The sequence below is a fragment of the Bufo gargarizans genome, chromosome 5, assembly GCF_014858855.1.
Source record: "Bufo gargarizans isolate SCDJY-AF-19 chromosome 5, ASM1485885v1, whole genome shotgun sequence".
NCBI classification, from domain to species: Eukaryota; Metazoa; Chordata; class Amphibia; order Anura; family Bufonidae; genus Bufo; species Bufo gargarizans.
The window spans coordinates 148,999,367-149,024,552 of NC_058084.1; the positions used below are offsets into that span (position 1 = coordinate 148,999,367).

The 25,186-nt window shown below is 42.9% G+C and overlaps 1 protein-coding gene across 5 annotated transcripts in view; it reads right to left on the reverse strand.

Annotated features, from left to right (window-relative positions):
- Positions 1-25,186, reverse strand: part of PIEZO2 (piezo type mechanosensitive ion channel component 2) — a 537,568-nt gene that overhangs the window by 232,082 nt on the left and 280,300 nt on the right. For all 5 annotated transcript variants that reach the window (XM_044293449.1, XM_044293451.1, XM_044293452.1 and 2 more), the window contains exon 5: positions 11,611-11,773. In XM_044293449.1, the coding sequence (XP_044149384.1) occupies positions 11,611-11,773 (163 nt within the window). The remainder of the gene's footprint in view (positions 1-11,610; positions 11,774-25,186) is intronic.

The window sequence follows — 25,186 nt, forward strand, 5'->3', positions numbered from 1 at the left end:
GTTTTTCTACTCAGCTGACAGGAAAAGAGGAGCAGCCAGAAGAGCTACAGGGCAATGAGGAAGACGAGACGGAGGACCCAGACACACCATGGCAGTATGCAGTGCAGATGGAGGCAGGGGGTCCCTACGAATCACTTGCACAAATGGCCCGATGCATGCTCACTTGCTTGCGTAGTGACAGACGAATTGTCACCATTCGGCAGAGGGATAACTTCTGGCTCTCCACCTTGTTGGACCCTAGCTACCGGTCCAAAATAGGGGCCTTTTTTACACCCAATGAGAGGGAGGACAAACTGAACTACTACAGAAACATCCTATGTAATCAGTTGGCCGCTGCCTATCTGCGCCATCGTCCATCCTCTCGCAGGTCTGACCTGGGGGGCTCATTGCGCTCACATTCCACTGCCATGGCTGCTGGGGAGGGGTGGGGTGCCAGGACCAATATCAGCTTCATCAGCAGCAGCCTGAGTCTACAGTCGCTTATGAGTAGCTTTCTTCACCCGCATAGTGAAGAAACTACTCACCAGCCGCAGCAGGTAGACTTGGAGCTGGACCTGAAGCAGCAGGTGGTGGCATACTTGGATATCTTCCTGCCACCCCACATTGAAGATCCGCTGGAATACTGGGCAGCCAAACTGGATTTGTGACCGCAACTAGCAGAGTTTGCCCTGGATAAGCTGTCCTGCCCGGCCAGTAGTGTGGCATCAGAGCAGGTGTTTAGTGCGGCAGGGGCCACAGTTACCCCAAGCAGAAGTCGCCTGTCCACCCAAAATGTGGAGAGACTGACCTTTGTCAAGATGAATCGGGCATGGATCAGCCAGGATTTCCACCCACCAATGCCTGATGCATCTGATTACATTATTCATGCCGCCTCACCAAAACCTTGAAAAAAAGAGACCGGTTTCTTCTGGCTACCTGCCACAGCTACTATTCTGATGCTGCCACCCTCCTGATGCCACGCATCTGATGCCAAGTGCTCCTTCTTACACCCACCTTCGTCAGCGGGTACTGGTATTGCCACCCACCATTCCACTCTGTCACCAGGTCACTTTGTGGTCCTCTGATGCTGCTGCTGTCATCTCCACACTATGTCACCTTCACACATTGTGGTCTCCTGATGCTGTTGCCATCTCCACACTCGGTCACCTTGCCACCCTGTGGTATCCTGATGCTGCTACTGCCATCTCCACACTATGTCACCTTGCCACTCTGTGGTATCCTGATGCTGTTGCCATCTCCACACTATGTCACCTTGCCACTCTGTGGTATCCTGATTCTGCTGCTGCCATCTCCACACTATGTCACCTTGCCACTCTGTGGTATCCTGATGCTGCTGCTGCCATCTTCACACTATGTTCCCTTGCCACTCTGTGGCATCCTGATGCTGCTGCCATCTCCACACTGTGTCACCTTGCCACTTTGTGGTATCCTGATGCTGCTGCAGCTGCTATCTCCACACTATGTCACCTTGCCACTCTGTGGTATCCTGATGCTGCTGTTGCCATCTCCACACTATGTCACCTTGCCACTCTGTAGTATCCTGATGCTGCTGCTGCCATCTGCATGCTATGTCACCTTGCCACTCTGTCATGTCCTGATACTGCTGCCATCTCCATACTATGTCACCTTGCCACTCTGTGGTGTCCTGATGCTGCTGCTGCCATCTCCACACTGTCACCTGGGCACCCTGTGGTATCCTGATGCTGCTGCTGTTGCCATCTCCACACTATGTCACCCTGACACTCTGTGGTATCCTGATGCTGCTGCCATCTCCACACTATGTCACCTTGCCACTCTGTGGTATCCTGATGCTTCTGCTGCCATCTCCACGCTACATCACCTTGCCACTATGTGGCACCCTCCTGATGCTGCTGCTGTCGCCACCTCCACTCTCTGTCATTGGGCCACTCTGTGGTCGCCTCATGCTGCCGCCACCTTCAGACTCGGTCATTGTGCCACTCGGTGGCCTCCTCATACTGCTGCCAATTCCAGACTGTCATTGTGCCACTCAGTGGCCTTCTCCTGATGCTGCCACCTCCAGACTCTTTTATTGTGCCACTTAGTGGCCTCCTCATACTGCTACCACCTCCAGACTGTGTCATTGTGCTACTCAGTGTCCACCGCATACTGCTGCCACCTCAAGTCTGTCTCATTGTGCCACTCGGTGGCTCTCTCCTGATATTGCCAACTCCAGACTCTGTCATTGTGCCACTCGGTGGCCTTCTCCTGATGCTTCCAACTCCAGACTGGGTCATTGTGCTATTAGGTGGCCTTCTCCTGATGCTGTCACCTCCAGACTCTGTCATTGTGCCACTCGGTAGCCTTCTGATGCTGCCAACTCCAGACTGTCATTGTGCCACTCGGTGGCCACCTCCAGACTCTGTCATTGGGCAACTCTGTGGTCTCCTCATGCTGCTTTTACCTCACCACTATGTCATAGGTCCACTTTGTGGACTTCTCATGCTGTTCCCACCCTCCCCATTTCATGACTGGTCCACTATTTTGGCTTTCGGCCTGGCTGACATCATCATTTATTTGACATTTCTTCTGATCTGTCAGAAGGAAGGAAACATGAGACACACAACGGATCTTGTATGTATAACAGCTGTAAGGCCTGTATGGTCCCATCAGAATTGGCTTATGATTTGGTAGCCAAAAGCAGAAGTGGGTACAAAACACAGAAGACATGCAAATATTCCATTCACGTGTCATCGCTGTTTTAGATCCACTCCTGTTTTTTTTTGGGCAGTAGTAATACTGATGGATTATTGAGCAAATGCTGACCGAGTGAAGGCATATGCTCCGCAGACAGGATCTGTTTTTTGTGGGTTATTGTTCTGATGGATCAGAAGAAGGGCAAATTAATCAGTGACGTAAACACAAACTTACTGCTGACACCCCCTCCACTCTGTCAGGGGGGCTCTACTTGTATACGCGTTTAATAGAACAGGTTCTGTAGACATCTATGTGGAATCAGCTGGTGACGGTGTAAAAGGAGTGCGCTTCTTCTTGGCGCTAACATCGACCTGTAGTTCATACTTAAGTTATTTGGTCAGTTTTGGCCCCGTGACTGCCCAAATAAGTGAAGTGTGCAGTGATTCTAAGAGCGACTGCATGTCATACGGACTCACAGTATTATTTCACTACTAAAGCAGACTCCCTATGCATGTTACTGCAAGGCACAGTGTTCTACACCACTGTAAAGGCTCTCTGCAGCCAGGAAATAGCAGTTTTTTAACGTAATTCGCTGCGAATATATATTTTTTTTCCAAAGCAATTAGGCGAACCGGCAAATGAATTTTTTTGCAAATTCGCTCATCTCTAATCATCATCATCGTCACATGTCCTGCATCATCTACTAAATGAACTGCACAAAAAATGGTGTTGTTCCCAAGCTAGGAAGGTGCAGCTGCCAGGACCTGGGATTAAATCATGGTCCTTCAACTCCCAACAGCATGGAGAAGAATTGCAACAGAAGCTCTCCATTGAGTCTAGAATGGAGTGAGTAAAACAAGGTCCTCCCTTTTCTCTTAATGTGTCCCTCACCTTCCCTTTTTCTACTGAGAAGAAGTAGCTCATGCCTCATTGATTCTTATACCTCAGAAGTGCCACACAATACATTATCTGAGAAGTACCCCATATCTCATATAAAGTACTGCAGACGGTAAATTATGCCTTATGTACCTCACATGACCATAATGTATAACTGACCAAATATACTCACTGTACTCACTGCATCTACTATACCTCATACATCTCACATCAGTACACTGCTATATATATATATATATATATATATATATATATAGTTCAAGAAAAATGGCGGCACTGTTTCAAAAGAACACAAAGTTTGGGTGCACGTCCCAAGGGGACGCTCGTTTTTCCGGATTTATATATATATATATAAGTTGGGACACTATACAAATCGTGAATAAAAACTGAATGCAATGATGTGGAGGTGCCAACTTCTAATATTTTATTCAGAATAGACCATAAATCACGGAACAAAAGTTTAAACTGAGAAAATGTACAATTTTAAGGGAAAAATATGTTGAATCAGAATTTCATGGTGTCAAAAAATCCCCAAAAAGTTGGGACAAGGCCATTTTCACCACTGTGTGGCATCTCCCCTTCTTCTTACAACACTCAACAGACGTCTGGGGACCGAGGAGACCAGTTTCTCAAGTTTAGAAATAGGAATGCTCTCCCATTCTTGTCTAATACAGGCCTCTAACTGCTCAATCGTCTTGGGCCTTCTTTGTTGCACCTTCCTCTTTATGATGCACCAAATGTTCTCTATAGGTGAAAGATCTGGACTGCAGACTGGCCATTTCAGTACCCGGATCCTTCTCTTACGCAGCCATGATGTTGTGATTGATGCAGAATGTGGTCTGGCATTGTCTTGTTGAAAAATGCAGGGTCTTCCCTGAAAGAGATGACGTCTGGATGGGAGCATATGTTGTTCTAGAACCTGAATATATTTTTCTGCATTGATGGTGCCTTTCCAGACATGCAAGCTGCCCATGCCACACGCACTCATGCAACCCCATACCATCAGAGATGCAGGCTTCTGAACTGAGCGTTGATAACAACTTGGGTTGTCCTTGTCCTCTTTGGTCCGGATGACATGGCGTCCCAGATTTCCAAAAAGAACTTCGAATCGTGACTCGTCTGATCACAGAACAGTCTTCCATTTTGCCACACTCCATTTTAAATGATCCCTGGCCCAGTGAAAACACCTGAGCTTGTGGATCTTGCTTAGAAATGGCTTCTTCTTTGCACTGTAGAGTTTCAGCTGGCAACGGCGGATGGCACGGTGGATTGTGTTCACTGACAATGGTTTCTGGAAGTATTCCTGAGCCCATTCTGTGATTTCCTTTACAGTAGCATTCCTGTTTGTGGTGCAGTGTCGTTTAAGGGCCCGGAGATCACGGGCATCCAGTATGGTTTTACGGCCTTGACCCTTACGCACAGAGATTGTTCCAGATTCTCTGAATCTTCGGGTGATGTTATGCACAGTTGATGATGATAGATGCAAAGTCTTTGCAATTTTTCGAATTGGTGATCCTCTACCCATCTTGGCTTCTGAGAGACACTGCCACTCTGAGAAGCTTTTTTTATACTCAATCATGTTGCCAATTGACCTAATTAGTGTTAATTGGTCTTCCAGCTCTTTGTTATGCTCAAATTTACTTTTTCCAGCCTCTTATTGCTATTTGTCCCAACTTTTTGGGGATTTGTTGACACTGTGAAAATTTGAATCAATGTATTTTTCATTTAAAATGATACATTTACTCAGATTAAATGTTTGATCTGTCATCTACGTTCTATTACAAATAAAATATTGACATTTGCCATCTCCACATCATTGCATTCAGTTTTTATTCACAATTTGTTTAGTGTCCCAACTTTTTGGGAATCCGGTTTGCATATACAGTCCTGATAAAAAGTTTAAGACCACTTGAAAAATGGCAAAAAATCATATTTTACATTGTTGGATCTCAAGTAGAGCTTCAACATGCAACAAGAAGAAATGAGAGTGAGACAAAACATTTTTTGAGCATTCAATTAATTGAAAATAACGATTAAACTGAAACAGGCTATTTTTCAGCTGATCCAAATTTAGGACCACATGCCTTTAAAAGGCCAAATCTATGCTAAGGTGTGGATTCATTGTTATTTTCTGTCAGGTAGTCACACGTTGTGATGGCAAAGGCAATAAAACTCCCTATTTGAACGTGGTCGGGTTCAGCAGGGTCTCTCACAGCGCGCAATCGCTGCTGAGGTGGGATGCAGTAAGACAGTAATTTGGAATTTCTTAAATGATCCTGAGGGTTATGGAACAAAAAAGTCAAGTGGAAGACCCAAAAAAATTTCATCAGCACTGAGCCAGAGGATCCAATTGGCTGTCTGTCAAGACACTTGATGATCCTTGACCCAAATTAAGGCCCTTACTGGTGCTGACTGCAGCCCCATAACCATCAGACGGCATCTGAGACTGAAGGGCTTCAAAAACAAAAAACGTCTTCAAAGACCTCGTCTCCTTGAGCGCCACAGAACTGCTTGTTTGGACTTTGCAAGAGAGTACCAAACATGGGACATTCAAAGGTGGAAGAAAGTTTTATTCTCTGATGAGAAAAAATTTAACCTTGATGGTCCTGATGGTTTCCAACATTACTGGCATGACAAGCAGATCCCACCTGAGATGTTTTCTATGCGCCACAGTGGAGGGGGGCGCCATAATGGTCTGGGGTGCTTTTTCCTTAAGTGGAACAATGGAGCTTCAGGAAGTGCAGGGGCGTCAAACGTCCGCTGGCTATGTCCAGATGTTGCAGAGAGCATTCCTCATGATTGAGGGCCCTCGTCTGTGTTGTAATGACTGGGTTTTTCAACAGGACAACGCTACAGTACACAATGCCCGCAGGACAAGGGACTTCTTCCAGGAGAATAACATCACTCTGTTGGCCCATCCTGCGTGTTCCTGTGATCTAAATCCAATTGAGAACCTTTGGGGATGGATGGCAAGGAAAGTTTACAAAAATGGACAACAGTTCCAGACAGTAGATGGCCTTCGTGCGGCCATCTTCACAACTTAGAGAAATGTTCCCACTCACCTCATGGAAACGCTTGCATCAAGCATGCTGAAACAAATTTTTGAAGTGATAAACAACGGCGGAGCTACTCATTACTGAGTTCATGTTTGGAAGTTGGATTTCTGTTTTGGGGGGGTTTAGTTTTTTTTGGGAGGTGTGGTCATAAACTTTTGATCAGCTGAAAAACAGCCTGTTTCAGTTTATTCATTGTTTTCATTAAATTGAATGCTCAAAAAATGTTTTGTCTCACTCCCATTTCTTCTTGTTGCATTTTGAAGCACTACTTGGAACCTTGTTAAGATCCAGCCATGCTAAATATGATTTTTTTGCCATTTTTCAAGTGGTCTTAAACTTTTGATCAGGACTGTACATATATATATATATATATATATATATATATATATACAGTACAGACCAAAAGTTTGGACACACCTTCTCATTCAAAGAGTTTTCTTTATTTTCATGACTATGAAAATTGTAGATTCACACTGAAGGCATCGAAACTATGCATTAACACATGTGGAATTATATACATAACAAAAAAGTGTGAAACAACTGAAAATTCTAGGTTCTTCAAAGTAGCCACCTTTTCCTTTGATTACTGCTTTGCACACTCTTGGCATTCTCTTGATGAGCTTCAAGAGGTAGTCATCTGAAATGGTCTTCCAACAGTCTTGAAGGAGTTCCCAGAGATGCTTAGCACTTGTTGGCCCTTTTGCCTTCACTCTGCGGTCCAGCTCACACCAAACCATCTCGATTGGGTTCAGGTCCGGTGACTGTGGAGGCCAGGTCATCTGGCGCAGCACCCCATCACTCTCCTTCATGGTCAAATAGCCCTTACACAGCCTGGAGGTGTGTTTGGGGTCATTGTCCTGTTGAAAAATAAATGATGGTCCAACTAAACGCAAACCGGATGGAATAGCATGCCGCTGCAAGATGCTGTGGTAGCCATGCTGGTTCAGAATGCCTTCAATTTTGAATAAATCCCCAACAGTGTCACCAGCAAAGCACCCCCACACCATCACACCTCCTCCTCCATGCTTCACGGTGGGAGCCAGGTATGTAGAGTCCATCCGTTCACCTTTTCTGCGTCGCAGAAAGACACGGTGGTTGGAACCAAAGATCTCAAATTTGGACTCGTCAGACCAAAGCACAGATTTCCACTGGTCTAATGTCCATTCCTTGTGTACTTTAGCCCAAACAAGTCTCTTCTGCTTGTTGCCTGTCCTTAGCAGTGGTTTCCTAGCAGATATTCTACCAGGAAGGCCTGATCCACACAGTCTCCTCTTAACAGTTGTTCTAGAAATGTGTCTGCTGCTAGAACGCTGTGTGGCATTGACCTGGTCTCTAATCTGAGCTGCTGTTGACCTGCGATTTCTGAGGCTGGTGACTCGGATGAACTTATCCTCCGCAACAGAGGTGACTCTTGGCCTTCCTTTTTCTGGGGCGGTCCGCATGTGAGCCAGTTTCTTTTTCTTAGCGCTTGATGGTTTTTGTGACTGCACTTGGGGCCACTTTCAAAGTTTTCCCAATTTTTCGGACTGACTGACCTTCATTTCTTAAAGTAATGATGGCCACTCGTTTTTCTTTACTTAGCTGCTTTTTTCTTGCCATAATAAAAATTCTAACAGTCTATTCAGTAGGACTATCAGCTGTGTATCCACCTGACTTCTCCACAATGCAACTGATGGTCCCAATCCCATTGATAAGGCAAGAAATCCCACTTATTAAACCTGACAGGGCACACCTGTGAAGTGAAGACCATTTCAGATGACCACCTCTTGAAGCTCATCAAGAGAATGCCAAGAGTGTGCAAAGCAGTAATCAAAGTAAAAGGTGGCTACTTTGAAGAACCTAGAATATGACATAGTTTCAGTTGTTTCACACTTTGTTGTTATGTATATAATTCCACATGTGTTAAAACATAGTTTTGATGCCTTCAGTGTGAATCTACAATTTTCATAGTCATGAAAATAAAGAAAACTCTTTGAATGAGAAGGTGTGTCCAAACTTTTGGTCTGTACTGTATATATATATATATATATATATATATATACACTGCATATATTATACAGTATAATAGATGCAGTGGGTACAGATATAAAGTAAATCCAGCAGTGTACTGATATGTGAGGTTCAAGGTATAATAGATGCAGTAGCTACAGATATGTAATATATACAGCAGTATACTGATATGTGAGGAATGAGATATAACAGATGTAGTGCATATGGATATATAGTACATACAGCAAAATACTGATATGCAAAGTACGAGGTGTAATTTATGCCTATCTCACATATCAATACACTGCTGTATGTACTATATATCTGTACACACTGTATCTATTATACTGTACTATATATCTGTACACACTGTATCTATTATACTGTACATACCTCTTACCATGCGACCACTGGCAACATGTAACCTGTTATGTCACACCACCTTTTACCCACTCTATTCTAACTTCTACCAAAAAGCTCTCTCCCTCCAACTCCAGCCTCACTGCTCCTGTCCTGCAAGTCCCAAACAGAGGTGAGACATTTAAATGGGGACGATAATGCTGGGTATTTTGTACTTCATGGTTATATTTATTTGATGCTGTCGGGGAGATATTTTGTGCTGCAATGTACTATTTATATGGCAAAGTTGGTGAGGTAATTTGGGATCCTTGTATCAGATGCTGCTCGTTGGTATTTTGGGCTGCATGGTGGTATGAGATGCTGCTATGGAGTATTTTGAGCTTTATCATGGGATGTGTTCTTGTTGGGTAAGGGAACATATGTCACGACCATGTGATTAGGCATTTTTGTGTTCCCCACTTTTCTTTTCTTTTTTGTATTGATGATTTACATAGGGGCATGACCAAGTAAAGCAAAATTCACCTTGCATTGTGCACTATTTCTATGCAATATCAAATGTGGGCTCGTGGGGTTTGTGTGCCAGGGCTGTTTGGTAATTCCAGTCCGGCCCTGATGGCACAGAATATAACACACAGCAGCAAGAACCATTCATGAAGCAAGGGGAGGGGCTAGGAATGGGTAGTGGGAGGGGCTATAGATGGGCATAGGGACCCAATTCAGATTCTTGCTATGGGGCACAATGATTTCTATGTACGTCCTTGGTTCTATACTTCTCTCTCTCTCTCTATGCAGACATGTAGTGAATGGTACAATCAGACTGAAGAAAAATATGGAAATAATAAAGAATCAGCACTGTATAATAAATGCATAGGGCCTGAATGTATTTCGAAGAACAGGATATTTAATCAGTAAAGATAATTATGTGTTACATCGAAGCTAGACTTTTAATATGCAGTATTTCATGAAGTGAAACATTCTGCCAGATATCAGGCTTATATCCAAGTCATTACCACCATATTGGTTGCATACTTGGAGCTAAATTACCTCCAGGCACTTTTATTAGGGTTTTAAAATGTAAAGCAGGTGAATTGTGCTGGAAAGTATCCCAGGTCTATGAGTGCAATGCAAGTCTTAAGATATGGAGGTGGAGAAAGTTCATTTCACAGCTCCAAGTGAAAATAAAGCAGTTCTAGCTTCAACAACCAATGATTTATGGTGCAGTTTATGCAAGGGGTGTGACTAGAAAAGGCTGAGCCCTATAGCAAATTTTTGAAAGCTGCCGTCCTCCTCCCTGAGCAATTTCTCTGCAGCCCCATTCTACAGCTAGTCAAGACCACCCAAGCTTGCCATAGAACCTCACACCCACTCAGTAGATATGCCCCATTAATGCCCATACACAGAAATTATGCCTCCTTGATGCCACCACACAGTAAAGACTCCTTAGTGCCATGCCCATAAAGACTTTATGCTCTGTTAGTGCCCCCACACAGTAGTTATATCCCCAGACTGCCCCCAAACAATAGTAATGGCCCCATACTGCTCCACACAGTAGTTATCCCCCCTTACTGCTCCACACACTAGTTATTCTTCCTTACTGCCTGCAAACAGTAGTTATTCCCTATTACTGCTCCACACAGTAGTTATGCCTTTAGTGCCTCCACACAGTAGTAATGTCCCATAGTTCCCCCACACAGTAAAATGCCCCGTGTGGTGGAAATAAAATATAAATTAGTAAAACTCAGAGAACATTACAACGAGGAGGTATAAAGGAGAGAACTATAACTCCTATCATGTCCAGGCTGTTAAATTATATCAGAGGACATTACAGGGAGGAGGTCAGGGGCGGAGGGATCCCATGTTGTAGGTGAACCACACTGGCAGAAGGTGTGGTCAAGCCTAGTAGGTGTTTTCTTTTTTTGCAGGGCAATCTGCATTTTTAATTACGATTTTGAAATATGCCTTTTTGATAATTTCTTTATTCAATTTTTTGGTAGATGAAGCAACAAAAAATTGTGAATCTGCAGTTTCAGGATAACTTATCAATATCGGATTGGTTGGAGTCCAACAGCCTGCACCTCCACAGATCAGCTGTTCCCTGCAGCATCAATCATTTGCATGGGTTACTGCAGTTCAGCTCCCATTATCTTTAATAAATGTGCGGCAAGGCATGTACACCAGTTTTTTGTGAGTAACTTCTGTCAAATTTTGCCACATTTTGATTAGTACAGCTCACCCGTTTTGTGAGACACTGGAATGCTGATACGGTTTACACTGGGGTCCTAGTATATGGAAGAACTTTTAAGCTGGCAACACTCTCTTTTCTCTAACCTACATATTGCAGACAGCACTGTTATAATATTTTATATAATAATATAAATACATTTTAGTAGTCCTAGTAAATGAAGAATTATCACAACAATATAAATGCCCAGAATGATTTACAAGGAAGAGTTGGTAGTTGACAGATAATGTCTAGTTTTCTGCATGATTATAATATTAACATCTTTATTTATATACTGCCAACATATTCTGCAAATGCTTTGTATACATATTATAGATTGGGGTTTATCGAGATATGTAATATACTATAGGTATAGGACACTACAGTTTGTGAAGCAATCCTTAGACAAATCATAGATTGGATTTTACTTACCAATTCTTCATTCACAAACTGTGCATTGTACTGTGCATCTTCCTCAGTCACTGAATTCTGGACAAGTTTTTTGCAAAACAGCCAAGTGGCCAAACTGGCAATAAACATCCCAATGTCCGGTACAAAGACTCGGATTCCATTGCCAGCATCTGCTCCCTTTACACTGTGAAAGCAAACATATTTTATTGACAATGAATAAGAATTAAATATCATATCAGCCAATCATTTAGAATGAATAGCAGAGGTGTCAGCCCAAGCACCATGATACATGGAAACGTAGATCGTATACATTGTACAATGACAACATAGACATAGAATAGTGTTGACATATACTTTGATACCCACTCTTTCTCCAGCCTAAATCTTTATAACACCAACTAGCAGGGACTTTCAATTATCTGAGGATGCGAAATCACTAGTAAAATGCATCAGTTGTGTAATCTGTATTCATTGCAAATAGATCTCCTCTCCAAAAGGAGAAAATTGCCTCCTATCTTCTGGATCATGTATATATCAGCATATGTGTTATTCCAAATACAGGATTAGAACATCCTTATTAACTAACCATGACACATCAACATGTTCTCAGATTCCTTCTGTAGCTACACACTGACTTGATGTTTATATGACACTTTACTATTATTTTCTAGTTACTTGCATGTTTTCCTAGGAGGCTTGCCTGAGAGTGCTCTACACTTTCCAGCTGATTCTCTACAGAGTCAGTATACCTGTGAAATATTGTATTGCCTTTTTTTGAAAAGCTATAGAATTTAGAAATGTAAGAAAACCTCCAAAGGTCATCATTTCTTGTCTTATACACTAAGCTGCAATAAGAATAAGCACATTTCTCAAATTTTATTTTGATTAGTCCAAATTTGATTTGGGTACAAGTTGATTCTATCCAGAAAGAGAGAGATCTTACAGGCCAGACAAGCCTCCTCTGGATATGCAAATTTGCCTTCCTTCCTAAAGGAAAATAAATCTAAGGGTGGATTTCTGTGCGAACTACATCCCCTACTCAAATGAATGGAGACACTGAGCCGCAGAAAATCTGTAACAAACCATTATTTATGCTGCTGAATGCTAATTGACAATTTTTAGACCCACGGCGTATACATGGGAGAAGTCTGTTGCAGCCACGCAATGTGCCTCCGAAAATTGTCTCTGCGCTTTGCTCTGTTGTGGAATGTAAATAGTGATTTGTTATGTATTCTATGAAGCTGAATGTCTCCATTCATTTCAAAGGGAATGTTGTCCGCACAGAAATCCATCATTAACTTTCTTCTCCTTTAGGAAGGAAAGCTAATTTAAATATAATACCCCCTGGATCCCAACTACGGCCTTTCACCCAGATAAGCCAGTTCTGTCTGCACGGCACCGATGTAGGGCAATCTAAGCTATGGTTCAAACCCTGTTTAAAAGGCTAAGCATTGACTTATTGGATTGATATCTAGCATCTGGTGGTAACCGAGACTTAGTTGTCTGTCCCTTTTGGAAAGAAGGCTCATTTGCACACCCAGAGGAGGCTTCCTGACCTGTAAGACTCCTCACAGAGGTGAATTTCTTTCCTACTCAGATGAATCTGAAAAAAAATCTGAACATTTAAAAAAAATTCAGGTTGAATTTTAAGTCTAATGAATTGATTTGCTAACGTCTCTTCTGCAATCAAAACATTTCAATTGCTGTTCCTGAGAGTAAAAGTCGATCTTTATAAAACAGTTGGTCAAGTTTAGTTTGTCAGTCTATGCACTAATCCATTTGGCACTTCATGTGGGAATGCAGACCAGGATATGTGTAGGTACTTAAGAGATAATGCACATCCTCACTCAGCAAAGGGAAAGTAACAAAGGAAATTACACATCTTTCCTGTCAAAACATTTATTTAGGCATGTTTTATACAACTGGAATAGCTTTAATTAGTGCTTAAGACCTACACTTTACAAAAATGTTTGAATATAAAAATATGTGGCGGCAGCGGCCAATATTAATGTTTAGCAGATTAGTGTTCTGTGAGACTCATTTCTAGAACATCACTTCTGGACTGGTAAAACAACCAAGCCTTATTTTGCTTAAGCTTCAAAACTAAAATGTCTCAAATAAAAACAGCAGCTTCTTCCAAGTGTTCATATCTAAAAGTTACTGTATAATCTCCAAAACTGGAAACCAATAGTTCCACAGTACACAGCATGGTGTTTATATAGGAGAAAATAGAAGGTGTATGAAGATAATAAGAAAGCTGCCATGTAATGGAAAGGGACTAATATTGATAATTTTAGCTACTGAAGAAAGAAATGTTTATTGAAACGAAGTTACATAAATTCTAGCAACATATTGCAAAAAAAATATTTTGCATTTATCTGAATGAGTGAGTTATATGACACCAGTGGTATTGGTAACATAGTAACATAGTATATAAGGCCGAAAAAATACATTTGTCCATCCAGTCCTGCAAGTTGATTCAGAGGAAGGCAAAAAAAAAAAAAACTGAGCTAGGAGCCAATTATCCCCACTTAAAGGGGAAAAAAATCCTTCCCGACTTCAATAAAGCAATCAGAATAACTCCCTGGATTAAAAACCCCTCTCTAGTAGCTATAGCCTGTAATATTATTACACTACAGAAATACATCCAGACCCCTCTTAAACTCTTTTAGTGAACTCAACATCATCACCTCCACAGGCAGAGAGTTCCATAGTCTCACTGCTCTTACCGTAAAGAATCCTTCTATGTTTGTGTACAAACCTTCTATCCTCCAGGCGCAGAGGATGTCCCCTCGTCACAGTCACAGTCCTGGGGATAAATAGCTGATGGGATGATCTCTGTACTGACCCCTCATATATTTATACATAGTAATTAAAACTCGCCTCAGTCGTCTCTTTTCTAAAGTGAATAACCCTAATTTCTATAATCTTTCAGGGTACTGTAGTTCCCTCATTCCAGTTATTACTTTAGTTGCCCTCCTATGAACCATGTCCAGCTCTGCTATGTCTGCTTTGTTCACAGGAGACCAGAAGTGTACACAGTACTCCATGTGTGGTCTGAGCAGTGATTTGTAAAGTGGTAGGACTATGTTCTCATCATGGGCATCTATGCCCCTTATAACGCACCCATTATCTTATTGGCCTTGGCAGCAGTTGCTTGACACAGGTTTTTACAGCTTAGTTTGCTGTTCGCTAAAATTCCTAGGTCCTCTTCCATGTCAGTGTTACCCAGTGTTTTACCATTTAGTATCCATGTGAATAACCTTACATTTGTAAATGTTAAACCTCATCTGCCACTTCTCTGCCCAAGCCTCCAATCTATCCAGATCCATCTGTAGTAGTATACTGTCCTCTTCCGTGTCAATTACTCTACACAGTTTAGTGTCATCTGCAAAAATTGATATTTTACTGTGCAAGCATTCTACAAGATCATTAATAATTATATTGAAGAGGATAGGGCCCAGGACTTACCCCTGAGGTACTCCACTAGTGACAGTGACCCAATCTGAGTGTGTACCATTAATAACCACCCTCTGTTTTCTATTACTGAGCCAGTTACTTACCCACATACAGACATTTTCTCCCAGTCCGAGCATTCTCATTTTATATACTAACCTTTTATGCGGTACAATGTCAAAGGCTTTGGAGAAGTCCAGATATACGACATCCATTGATTCACTGCTGTCAAGTCTAGAACTTACCTCCTCATAGAAACTGATTAAATTAGTTTCACATGACCGATCCCTCATGAAGCCATGCTGATATGGCGTTATTTGCTTATTTTCATTGAGGTGCTCTAAGATAGCATCTCTTAGAAAGCCTTCCAACAGTTTAACCACGACGGATGTTAAACTTACCGGCCTATAGTTTCCGGGCTTTTTTTTTTTAACCCTTTTTGAATATTGGCACCACATTTTCCTGGCGATTTGTTTATTTTAATCTTTTTAAGACGCTGCTGTACTTCTTCCTGGGTCAGACAGGGCACTTTTAATGAGGAATTTACTTTTACATTCTGCATTTCATCTGACAGTCTATTTTCTTCAGTGAATACAGTGGAGAAAAAACTATTGAATAGCTTTGCTTTCTCCTTATCGCTCTCTGAAACTCTCCGCTCATCACTCTGTAAAGGGCCGACAACTTCAGATTTATACTTTTTACCATTTATATAATTGAAGAACATTTTAGGGTTAGTTTTGCTCTCTTTGGCAATTAATCTCTCGGTCTCTAGTTTGGTCACTTTTATTAGTTTTTTACATATTCTATTTTTTTACTTATAGTTTTTCAGTGCTTTCTCACTACACTCCTGTTTTAGTGATTTAAATGCTTTCTTTTTGTCATTTATTGCTTTCTTTACAGTTCTATTTATCCACATTGGTTTCTTCTTGTTCCTTAACCTTTTATTCCCATAAGTATGTACCTCTCACTATTTGATTTTAGGATTCTTTTAAAAATATCCCATTTTGTGGCTGTATTTTTATTTTTGAGGACTTTGTCCCAGTTATTTAGGCCTATGGCCTCTCTTAGTTGGCTAAATTTAGCTTTTTTGAATTTTGGTATTTTTGTTCCTCCCTGAAGAAACACTCTTTTGAATGACAATTGAAAGGTTATTACTTTATGGTCACTATTTCCTAGGTGTCCCCCAACCTGCACATCTGTTGTTCTGTCAGGTCTATTGGTTAATACTAAGTCCAGTATGGCCGTCCCTCTAGTCGGGTCCTGAACCAGTTGGGAAAGGCAATTATCTTTGGTTATTGCTAAAAGTTTCCTTTTGAGATGTACAGGTTTCAGTTTCCCAGTCTATATCTGGGTAGTTAAAGTCCCCGATATTAAAGACCTCATTATGATCTGCCGCCTCGTCTATCTCATTTAGTAGTAGATTTTCTGTGGATTCTGGTATAATAGGTGGTTTATAATAAACTCCTATTAGTAATTTATTATTGTTTTTGCTTCCATATATTTCTATCCACAAAGACTCCACATGTTGATGTCTCTCACTTATATCTTCTTAGACTGTGGGCTTTAGACAGAACTTTACATAAAGGCAGACCCCTCCCCCTCTCCGGTTTTGTCGATCCTTTCCAAACAGACTGTAGCCCTGTACATTAACTGCCCAGTCATAACTATCATCCAGCCATGTCTCAGTTATTCCCACTATGTCATAGTCCTCCTCACACATCACTAATTCCAGTTCCCCAGTTTTATTAGTCAGGCTTTTGGCATTAGTTGTCATGGCTGAGGATGGGGAAAACCCTCAGCCGTGCGATGCCAGAAGATGGATGGCCGATGCAAGGCCAGGACCGGAATCAGGGAGCAGGTCACCTCCTATCAATCCCTAATTCTGACCCTGTCTCCTAGCCATATGAGCCGACCCTGATGGTAGGAGGGCTCATACTCCGGAACCTGATATTCCTGCTAGCCCTCAGGGTGGCCCTGGACTAGGAGCTGGGTAAGACTACCTGTTCCTCCTGGATACGGACGAACAGGAGTCTCACTGGCCAAGCTATATAAAGAAAGGGGAAACATAAACAGGCATATGGCAATTGCAGGTAAGTGAAACTAGCACCACACCTACCTGCCACAGACACACAACCTGGAACACATGTACAAGTGCTGCTGTCCACAACAACACAAAGGACACAGCACACAGCACACGGGAACCCAGGAAACCATAAGCTGCAATAAATAAAGAGACCAAAGCAACATCTTCACAACACCATACATGAACCCCACTGGCAGATGGTATAACACAGGAGGATGACTCCAGCTAGCCATGGCTGAAGTAACCCTCAGACTACTGATCTTAACTGAGGCTTTATAGCCCATGTAGCCACACCCACACACAGACACACCCAGTGTTCACACAGAGAGGGAGTTAACCCTTCCTACACCAGGCAAGGGATGGAAGTCACTTAAAGGGGAAGTACACACATAAACACACACTTCACCTGTTGCCGCGGGCAACGGCATGCGTGGCAACCATGTCCTGGGGATCAGCCAGAAGGCCGAGACACTGCTACCACATGCAAACAACACCAAACGTAGTCACGGGCAACCAAGTGAAGGAAAATGTCACTACGCACACCATAGGCCGTGACATTAGTATACATACATTTAAGAGGTTTATGTATATTTTTTACCCTACATCTTTCCTTCTGAACTGTTCTAGTCCCTCCTTCCATTCCTCCCCCAGTTTTATTACCTTGCCCCAGGTCTGTATCTGCACCATCTTCCCCTCCTATAACGTAATTACCCTCCCCCTAGCCCCTAGTCTAAACACTCCTCCAACCTTCTAGCCATCTTCTCCCCCAACACAGCTTTCCCATTAAGGTGCAACCCATCCCTACGATAGAGCCTGTAGCCGAAAGAGAAGTCGGCCTAGTTCTCCAGGAACCCAAACCCCTCCTTCCTACACCAGTTCTTGAGCCACTTGTTAACCTCCCTCCTGCTGCCTTCCTTGTGTGGCTTGTGGTACAGACAGTATTTTGGAAAATACTACGTTTGAGGTCTTTGTCCTTAGCTTTTGACCTAAATCCCTAAAATCATTTTTAAGGACGCTCTACCTACCTCTAACTTTGTCATTGGTTCCGATATGGACCATGACCGCTGGATCTTGTCCAGCCCCTCCAAGTAATCTGTCAAGTTGATCCGCGATGTGTCGAACTTGAGCGCCAGGAAGACAACACACCGTTCGACGATCCCGGTCTTTGCGACAGATCGCCCTATCTGCGAAAAGAGGTTGAAAGAAATCCAGTTCCACTTGAATAAAGGAATGTAGATTTATTTTGCTTGTGGTAAAAACTCATCCATGAATTACAAAAATAGCAGTCTTGTCTAAGCTTTTTGGGCTACCAGAGACAATTCCAGACCTTCCTCAGGGGTCATGAGGAAGGGCTGGAATTGTCTCTGGTAGCCCGAAAAGGTTAGACAAGACTGCTATTTTTGTAATTCATGGATGAGTTTTTACCGCAAGCAAAATAAATCGACATTCCTTTATTCAAGTGGAGCTGGATTTCTTTCAACCTCTTTTCGCATTTGCTGCCTGTTACCTGACACGGGCCTTCCGTGCTCACAGCTGAAGGAGGGGCAGGTGAGAGCTGCTGAATTTCCTTTTTCTTCATAGATCGCCCTATCTGTACCCCTAATAACTGAGTCTCCCACTACCAGCACCTGTCTGGCCTACAAACTTGTTGGGGTGTGTCAGATCAGGGCTAGCCTCCCTGGCACTCTTCCCTCTACCCCACTTTCTAACTGTTATCCAGCTAGCTACCTCACTTTCCTCAGCCTCCTCGCTATCACCCTCCCCCACATCTACCCCAAAGAGTGCTTGCTCAGTGAGCAGCAGACTCTTTTCCAAATTGTCAACGCTTCTCAGTGTTGAAACTCGCCCGTTTAGATACTCGATTAGCCCAATAGTGTTGTTGGGCTTCACTCTATGTCCGTTTGTGAGGTGCAAAGTGGAGTGGGTGTAGCCCCAAATCCAATAGTAAGCAAAACACCACTGCACACTTCTATGGGGCCTGCGTTGCGTGAAATACGCACAAAATAGAGCTTGCTGCGATTTTCACGCAACGCACAAGTGATGCGTGAAAATCACCGCTCATCTGCACAGCCCCATAGAAATGAATGGGTACTGTTCATTTAGTGATCTGTTGCTTCATTCTGGAGAAAAAATACTTTGAATCCATATGCAAATGAGCAGTTAAGTGCACCGCCTATGCTGAGATTCTACAACTCAGGCTGCAGGCTGGAAGAGCCCTGTGACAAGCATTGCAGACGGTGGAGGAGAACCTTTGTCAGGTGACTATTTTTTATTATTTTTAATATACAGTGCATTCAGAAAGTCTTCAGACCATTTCGATATTTTCACATTTTGTTATACCATAGCCTTGTGCTAAAACATATTTTTTTTTAATTAGTTTTCCCCCATCAATCTGCACTAAATACCAAATAAGGAGAAAGTGAAAACACAATTTAAGAAATGTTTGTAAATTTATTAGAAATGGAAAGACTAAAACTTCTCCTGGACATGAGTATTCAGATCCTTTACTATGACACTTTGCTCTGGGGGCCTCCCATTTCTCTTGATTATCTTTGAGATGTTGCTACATCTTGACTGGAGTCCACCTGTGGTAAATTCAGTTGTTTGGACCTGATTTAGAAAAAAACACCCCATGTGTATATAAGGATTCACACCTGACAATGCATATCAAACCAACAACCAAGCCATGAGGAAGAAAGAAATGCTTGTAGAGTTTAGAGGCAGGATTGTGTGGAGTCACAGATCTGGAGAAAAGTACAGACATTTCTGCTGCACTGAAAGTTCCCAAGAGCATAGTGGTTTCCATAATTCTTAAATGGAAGACATTTTAAACAACCAGGACTCTTCATAGAGCTTGCCGCCCTACCAATCTAAGTAATCGGGGAGAGAAAAGCCTTGGCAAGAGAGATGACAAAGAACCCAATAGTCACTCTGGTTAAGCTCCAAAGATCCTGTGTGCAGATGGGAGAATCTTGCAGAAGGTCAACCATCATTGTAACATTCCACCAATCGGGGCTTTATGACACAGTGGCCAGAAAGAAGCCTTTACTCAGTAAAAGACACATAAGAAGCACCTAAAGGACTTTCAGATTGTGAGAAACAAGATTCTCTGATCTGATGAAACCAATATTTATCTTTTTGGCCTCAATTCTAATGTGTGGAGGAAACCAGGCACTGCTCATCACTTGCCCAATACTATCCCTATAGTGAAGCATGGTTGAGACTGGTTAGAGGTAAGGATGGAAAGCTGAATTGAGCAAAGTACAGATATATTTTTAATGAAAACATCATCCAGAGTGCTCTGGACCTCAGACTGGGCTGAAAGTTTACCTTCCAATAAGACAATGACCCTAAGGACACAGCCAAAATGACACAGGAGTGGTTTAGGGACATGTCAGGGCCTGTGTTGTGTGCACCATGACACGGTTGCCATGCATGCAGTTGCCAGCGGCATTGTGTTGTTGCAGCATGTAGGTGGCTCCTCCTTTCCCCTGGGTCCTTCCCTGTCTGGTGCCGGAGGGGTTAATTATCTGGCTCGTGTGGATTTAGGTGTGTCCTGGGTGTGGCCTCTTGGCTCTTTATATCCTGGTGTTGTGAGAAGGAGGTCAGTTGCCCTCCAGCCTTTATTGGGAGCTGGAGTGTTGCTCCTTTCCTGGATATACCATATGTCCCATGGGAGGGCCTCCGAGCTAGACATACTGTACCTGGAAAAGGAGCAGGTCACCTCTTAGAGCTGCTCCCCTTTGTTCCCTCTGTCTGTTTCCTATCCTCGCTTGTATTGTTTGGTGTGGTTGGTGCTTTGGGTGTGTGTTTATGTCTAGTTTGGTGTTCCATGTCTGGTATGTTTGGTGTTGGATTCCAGCATGGTTGCTAGACATTTCCACTGTCTATCTGTCGTACCTCCGGAAGGGGGTGTCAGGGTTCCCCGGAGGGGAAATCACTAGTTGGTGAGCAGTTCTACCTGGGGCCATCATGCTTTCTGTCTGCACAGGGGTCCGGTTGTTTTTGTGGCCACGGCAGGTAAGTGCATGTTGTTTCTAGGCTTTTACCTGCCGTTTCAGTGGCTGTTCACTGGCTGTCCTTTTCCTTGCAGCTGGGCGGTGGAGACTGCTGTCCATCTGCGTCTGGGATGAACAGGTCATCTCCTTCTCCTAACCTTATTTCAGGGATCCTCAGGGCTACTCAGGGTCCCAGGTTCCTGTGTATGAGCCCACCTACCATCTAAGTCTGCTCATACGGTAAAGAGTCAGGGTCAGGATTAGGGCAGCTCTAGGAGGTGATCTGCTCCCTTTTTCAGGCGTTCCGGCCTAGTTGCTTCCCCGTTCTCCTATACGGTGGGGAGTTTTCCCCCACCGTGACAGTATGTCTAGCTCAGAGGCCCTCCCACTGGACAGATGGTATATCCAGAAAAGGAGCAACACTCCAGCTCCCAATAAAGGCTGGAGGGCAACTGACCTCCTACTCACACCAGGATATAAACAGCCAAGAGGCCACACCCAGGACACACCTAAATCCACACCAGCCAGATAATTAACCCCTTCAGCACCAGACAGGGAAGGACCCAGGGGAAAGGAGGAGCCACCTACATGCTGCAACAACATAATGCCACAGGCAACAGCATGCACGGCATCTGTGTCATGGCGCACACAACAGAGGCCGTGACAGGACAACTGTGAGTATGTCTTTGAGAGGCCTAGCCAGAGCCATGACGAGAACACAATAGAATATCTCTGGAGAGACATGAAAATGGCTGACTACCAATAGTCCCCATCCAACTTGAGAACTTGACAGAATCTGCAATGAAGATTGGTAGAAAACCCTCAAATCCAGATGTGCAAATATTGTGGCATCATATCCAAGAAAATTGGAGGTAGTAATTGCTGCTAAAGGTGCTTCAAGTCAGTATTGAGTAAAAGGCCTGTCAATGCAATATTTTAGTTTTTTCTTTTCAATAAATTAGCAACAATTTCAAACGCTCTCTTTTCACTTTCTCATTATTGGGTATTAAATATATAACGATAAGTCGAAGACAACAACATGAAATATGAAAAAAGTGAAAGGCTCTGAAGACTTTCAGAATGCACTGTATAGTGGCACTACAGGCTGGAGCACTAATGGGGCATTACAGACTGGAGCATTGGAGGGCATTACATGCTGGAACACTACAGGCAACATTACAGGCTGTAGCGCTACAGGGGGGCATTACAGGATGGAGCACTACATGTGGCATTACAGGCTGTATGACTACAGGGGGGCATTATTAACTGGAGCACCATAGGGGGAGCATTACAGACTGAAGCACTACAGGGGAGCATAATACATGGTATACTATAGGGGGTATTATAATACAGAGGGCATTAAAGGGGGTAATAACTGCAGGTAGGCATCATACATATAGGGGCCACTACAGGATGGATTATAAATACTGGGGGCACTGCTGGGGGCTTTATAAATACTGAGGCTACAACAGGGGGCATTATAAGAACTGAGGCTGCTACTGGGGCATTATAAATACTGTGGCCATTTTAGGGGTCATAACTACTGTGGCACTATAGGGGGCCTGATTACTACTGGGGTTCTATGGTGGCCTTATTACTACTGGGGCTACAGTGGGGGCATTATTTTTGGGCACAACATGGAGGACTGCTACTAACCGGGGCACTCTTGGAAGCATTATTGCTATTGGTTGTACTGTAGGGAGCACCGTTACTTATGAAATCAGTCTGGGAGATAATTATTACTATGGAACGACTTTGGGGAGCACTATTACTCTGTGGGGGACTATCTGTGTAGCACTATTATTTTTGCAGTATAGTGTTTGGGGGTGTTGGGGAGAAGAGTGGGCATAGTATTGGGGGTAGCAGAAGGATAATTCTGTTAGGGCACCAGGAGAAGGAGAAAAAGGAAAAGTGAGGGACCTCAGATGTCTATGTGCCAAACTCTGCAGAGATGAGAGGCGGCTGAAAGAAGACATCAAGGCAGCCTGGTCCAAATGGAGAAGATGAGGAAAGAGAACATCTTCTTCAGAGGAGAGAATGCCAGATGTAATTGATATGTTGTACTCTTTTTTACTTTATGTTTTTTAGAGCTGTATTTAATGTCCACCCATATCTGTCCTTAACAGTAGGGCTGCGGGGGGTGGGGTGGTGTTTTGAGAATCTGGCACGGGGTGGGGGGGAGGGGTTGATTTCAATGTTTCCTCAGCTAAGTGCACCCCTGCTTTGTAGTGTACTATTTCTAAAATAAATGCACTGTGGAATGTGCCATAGTACTACTACAGTTTTTCTTTTACACAATTATCAAAACCTTTAAAAAACTGGCTGCCCCTCCTAGTTATCGGCTATACTTTAAGCATATTGAACTGGGTATAGACATATCTTTGTAATTTGGCAGCTGTACGGATATAATCACTGGGACATTTTCACAATGGCTATTTTAAAAACATTTAGAGTACATTTAGTAAAAGAAAAAAGTATCCTGCAAGTGGCAGGTCAATCAAGTCTTCACTTCAGACTACAAGGCGCTGAGATGCAGAATTTCTCAGCAGTTACTGGCTACATACTATGTCTAGAACTGTAGCAGTGCTTCCCATCAGTGCTTCCTTTGAGTTCTCCTTCCAGACATAGATGCCTTCTTTTAGCCTGGTTAAGTAATAAGAACTTTGTGCACCTCTCAGACTAAACATAAATGCTTTTTGTTACTCATACACACTTATTTGACAACCAAATGTTTTTGTTGCAGACTTTATCCCTCAAATATTTGTGGGACTTAAATATAAAAAATGAGTCAGGTTGCCATTTCCGCATTTACTAGTGTTGCCACTACTTCCAGAATTATCAATTGTCCAAAACAGATAATTGCGCTTTGTTTACAAAAGTGCTGAATACAAGTCAAGAGGTCAACCATAACAACCAATCAGATCACTGCTCTCAGCTTTTAATCTACTCTATAATAATAACATAGTACATAAGGCCGAAAAAAGACATTTGTCCATCCAGTTCGGCCTGTTATCCTGCAAGTTGATCCAGAGGAAGGCAAAAAAAAAAAACCTGTGAGGTAGAGGCCAATTTTCCCCACTTTAGGGGAATAAAAAATTCCTTCCCGACAACAATCAGGCAATCAGATAACTCCCTGGATCAACGACCCCTCTCTAGTAGCTATAGCCTGTAATATTATTACGCTCCAGAAATACATCCAGGCCCCTTTTGAATTCCTTTATTGTACTCACCATCACCACCTCCTCAGGCAGAGAGTTCCATAGTCTCACTGCTCTTACCGTAAAGAATCCTTTTCTATGTTTGTGTACAAACCTTCTTTCCTCCAGACGCAGAGGATGTCCCCTCGTCACAGTAACAGTCCTGGGGATAAATAGCTGATGGGATAGATCTCTGTACTGACCCCTGATATATTTATACATAGTAATTAGATCTCCCCTCAGTCGTCTTTTTTCTAAAGTGAATAGCCCTAATTTTGATAATCTTTCAGGGTACTGTAGTTGCCCCATTCCAGTTATTACTTTAGTTGCCCTCCTCTGGACCTTCTCCAGCTCTGCTATGTCTGCCTTGTTTACAGGAGCCCAGAACTGTACACAGTACTACATGTGTGGTCTGACTAGCGATTTGTAAAGTGGTAGGACTATGTTCTCATCACGGGCATCTATGCCCCTTCTGATGCAACCAATTATCTTACTGGCCTTGGCAGCAGCTGCCTGACACTGTTTTTTGCAGCTTAGTTTGCTGTTTATTAAAATTCCTAGATCCTTTTCCATGTCAGTGTTACCGAGTGTTTTACCATTTAGTATGTACGGGTGACTTGCATTTTTCCTTCCCATGTGCATAACTTTACATTTATCAGTGTTAAACCTCATCTGCCACTTATCTGCCCAAGCCTGCAATCTATCCAGATCCCTCTATAGCAGTATACTGTCCTCATCAGTGTAAATTACTTTACACAATTTAGTGTCATCTGCGAAAATTGATACTTTACTATGCAAGCCTTCTACAACATCATTAATAAATATATTGAAGAGAATAGGGCCCAATACTGACCCCTGAGGTA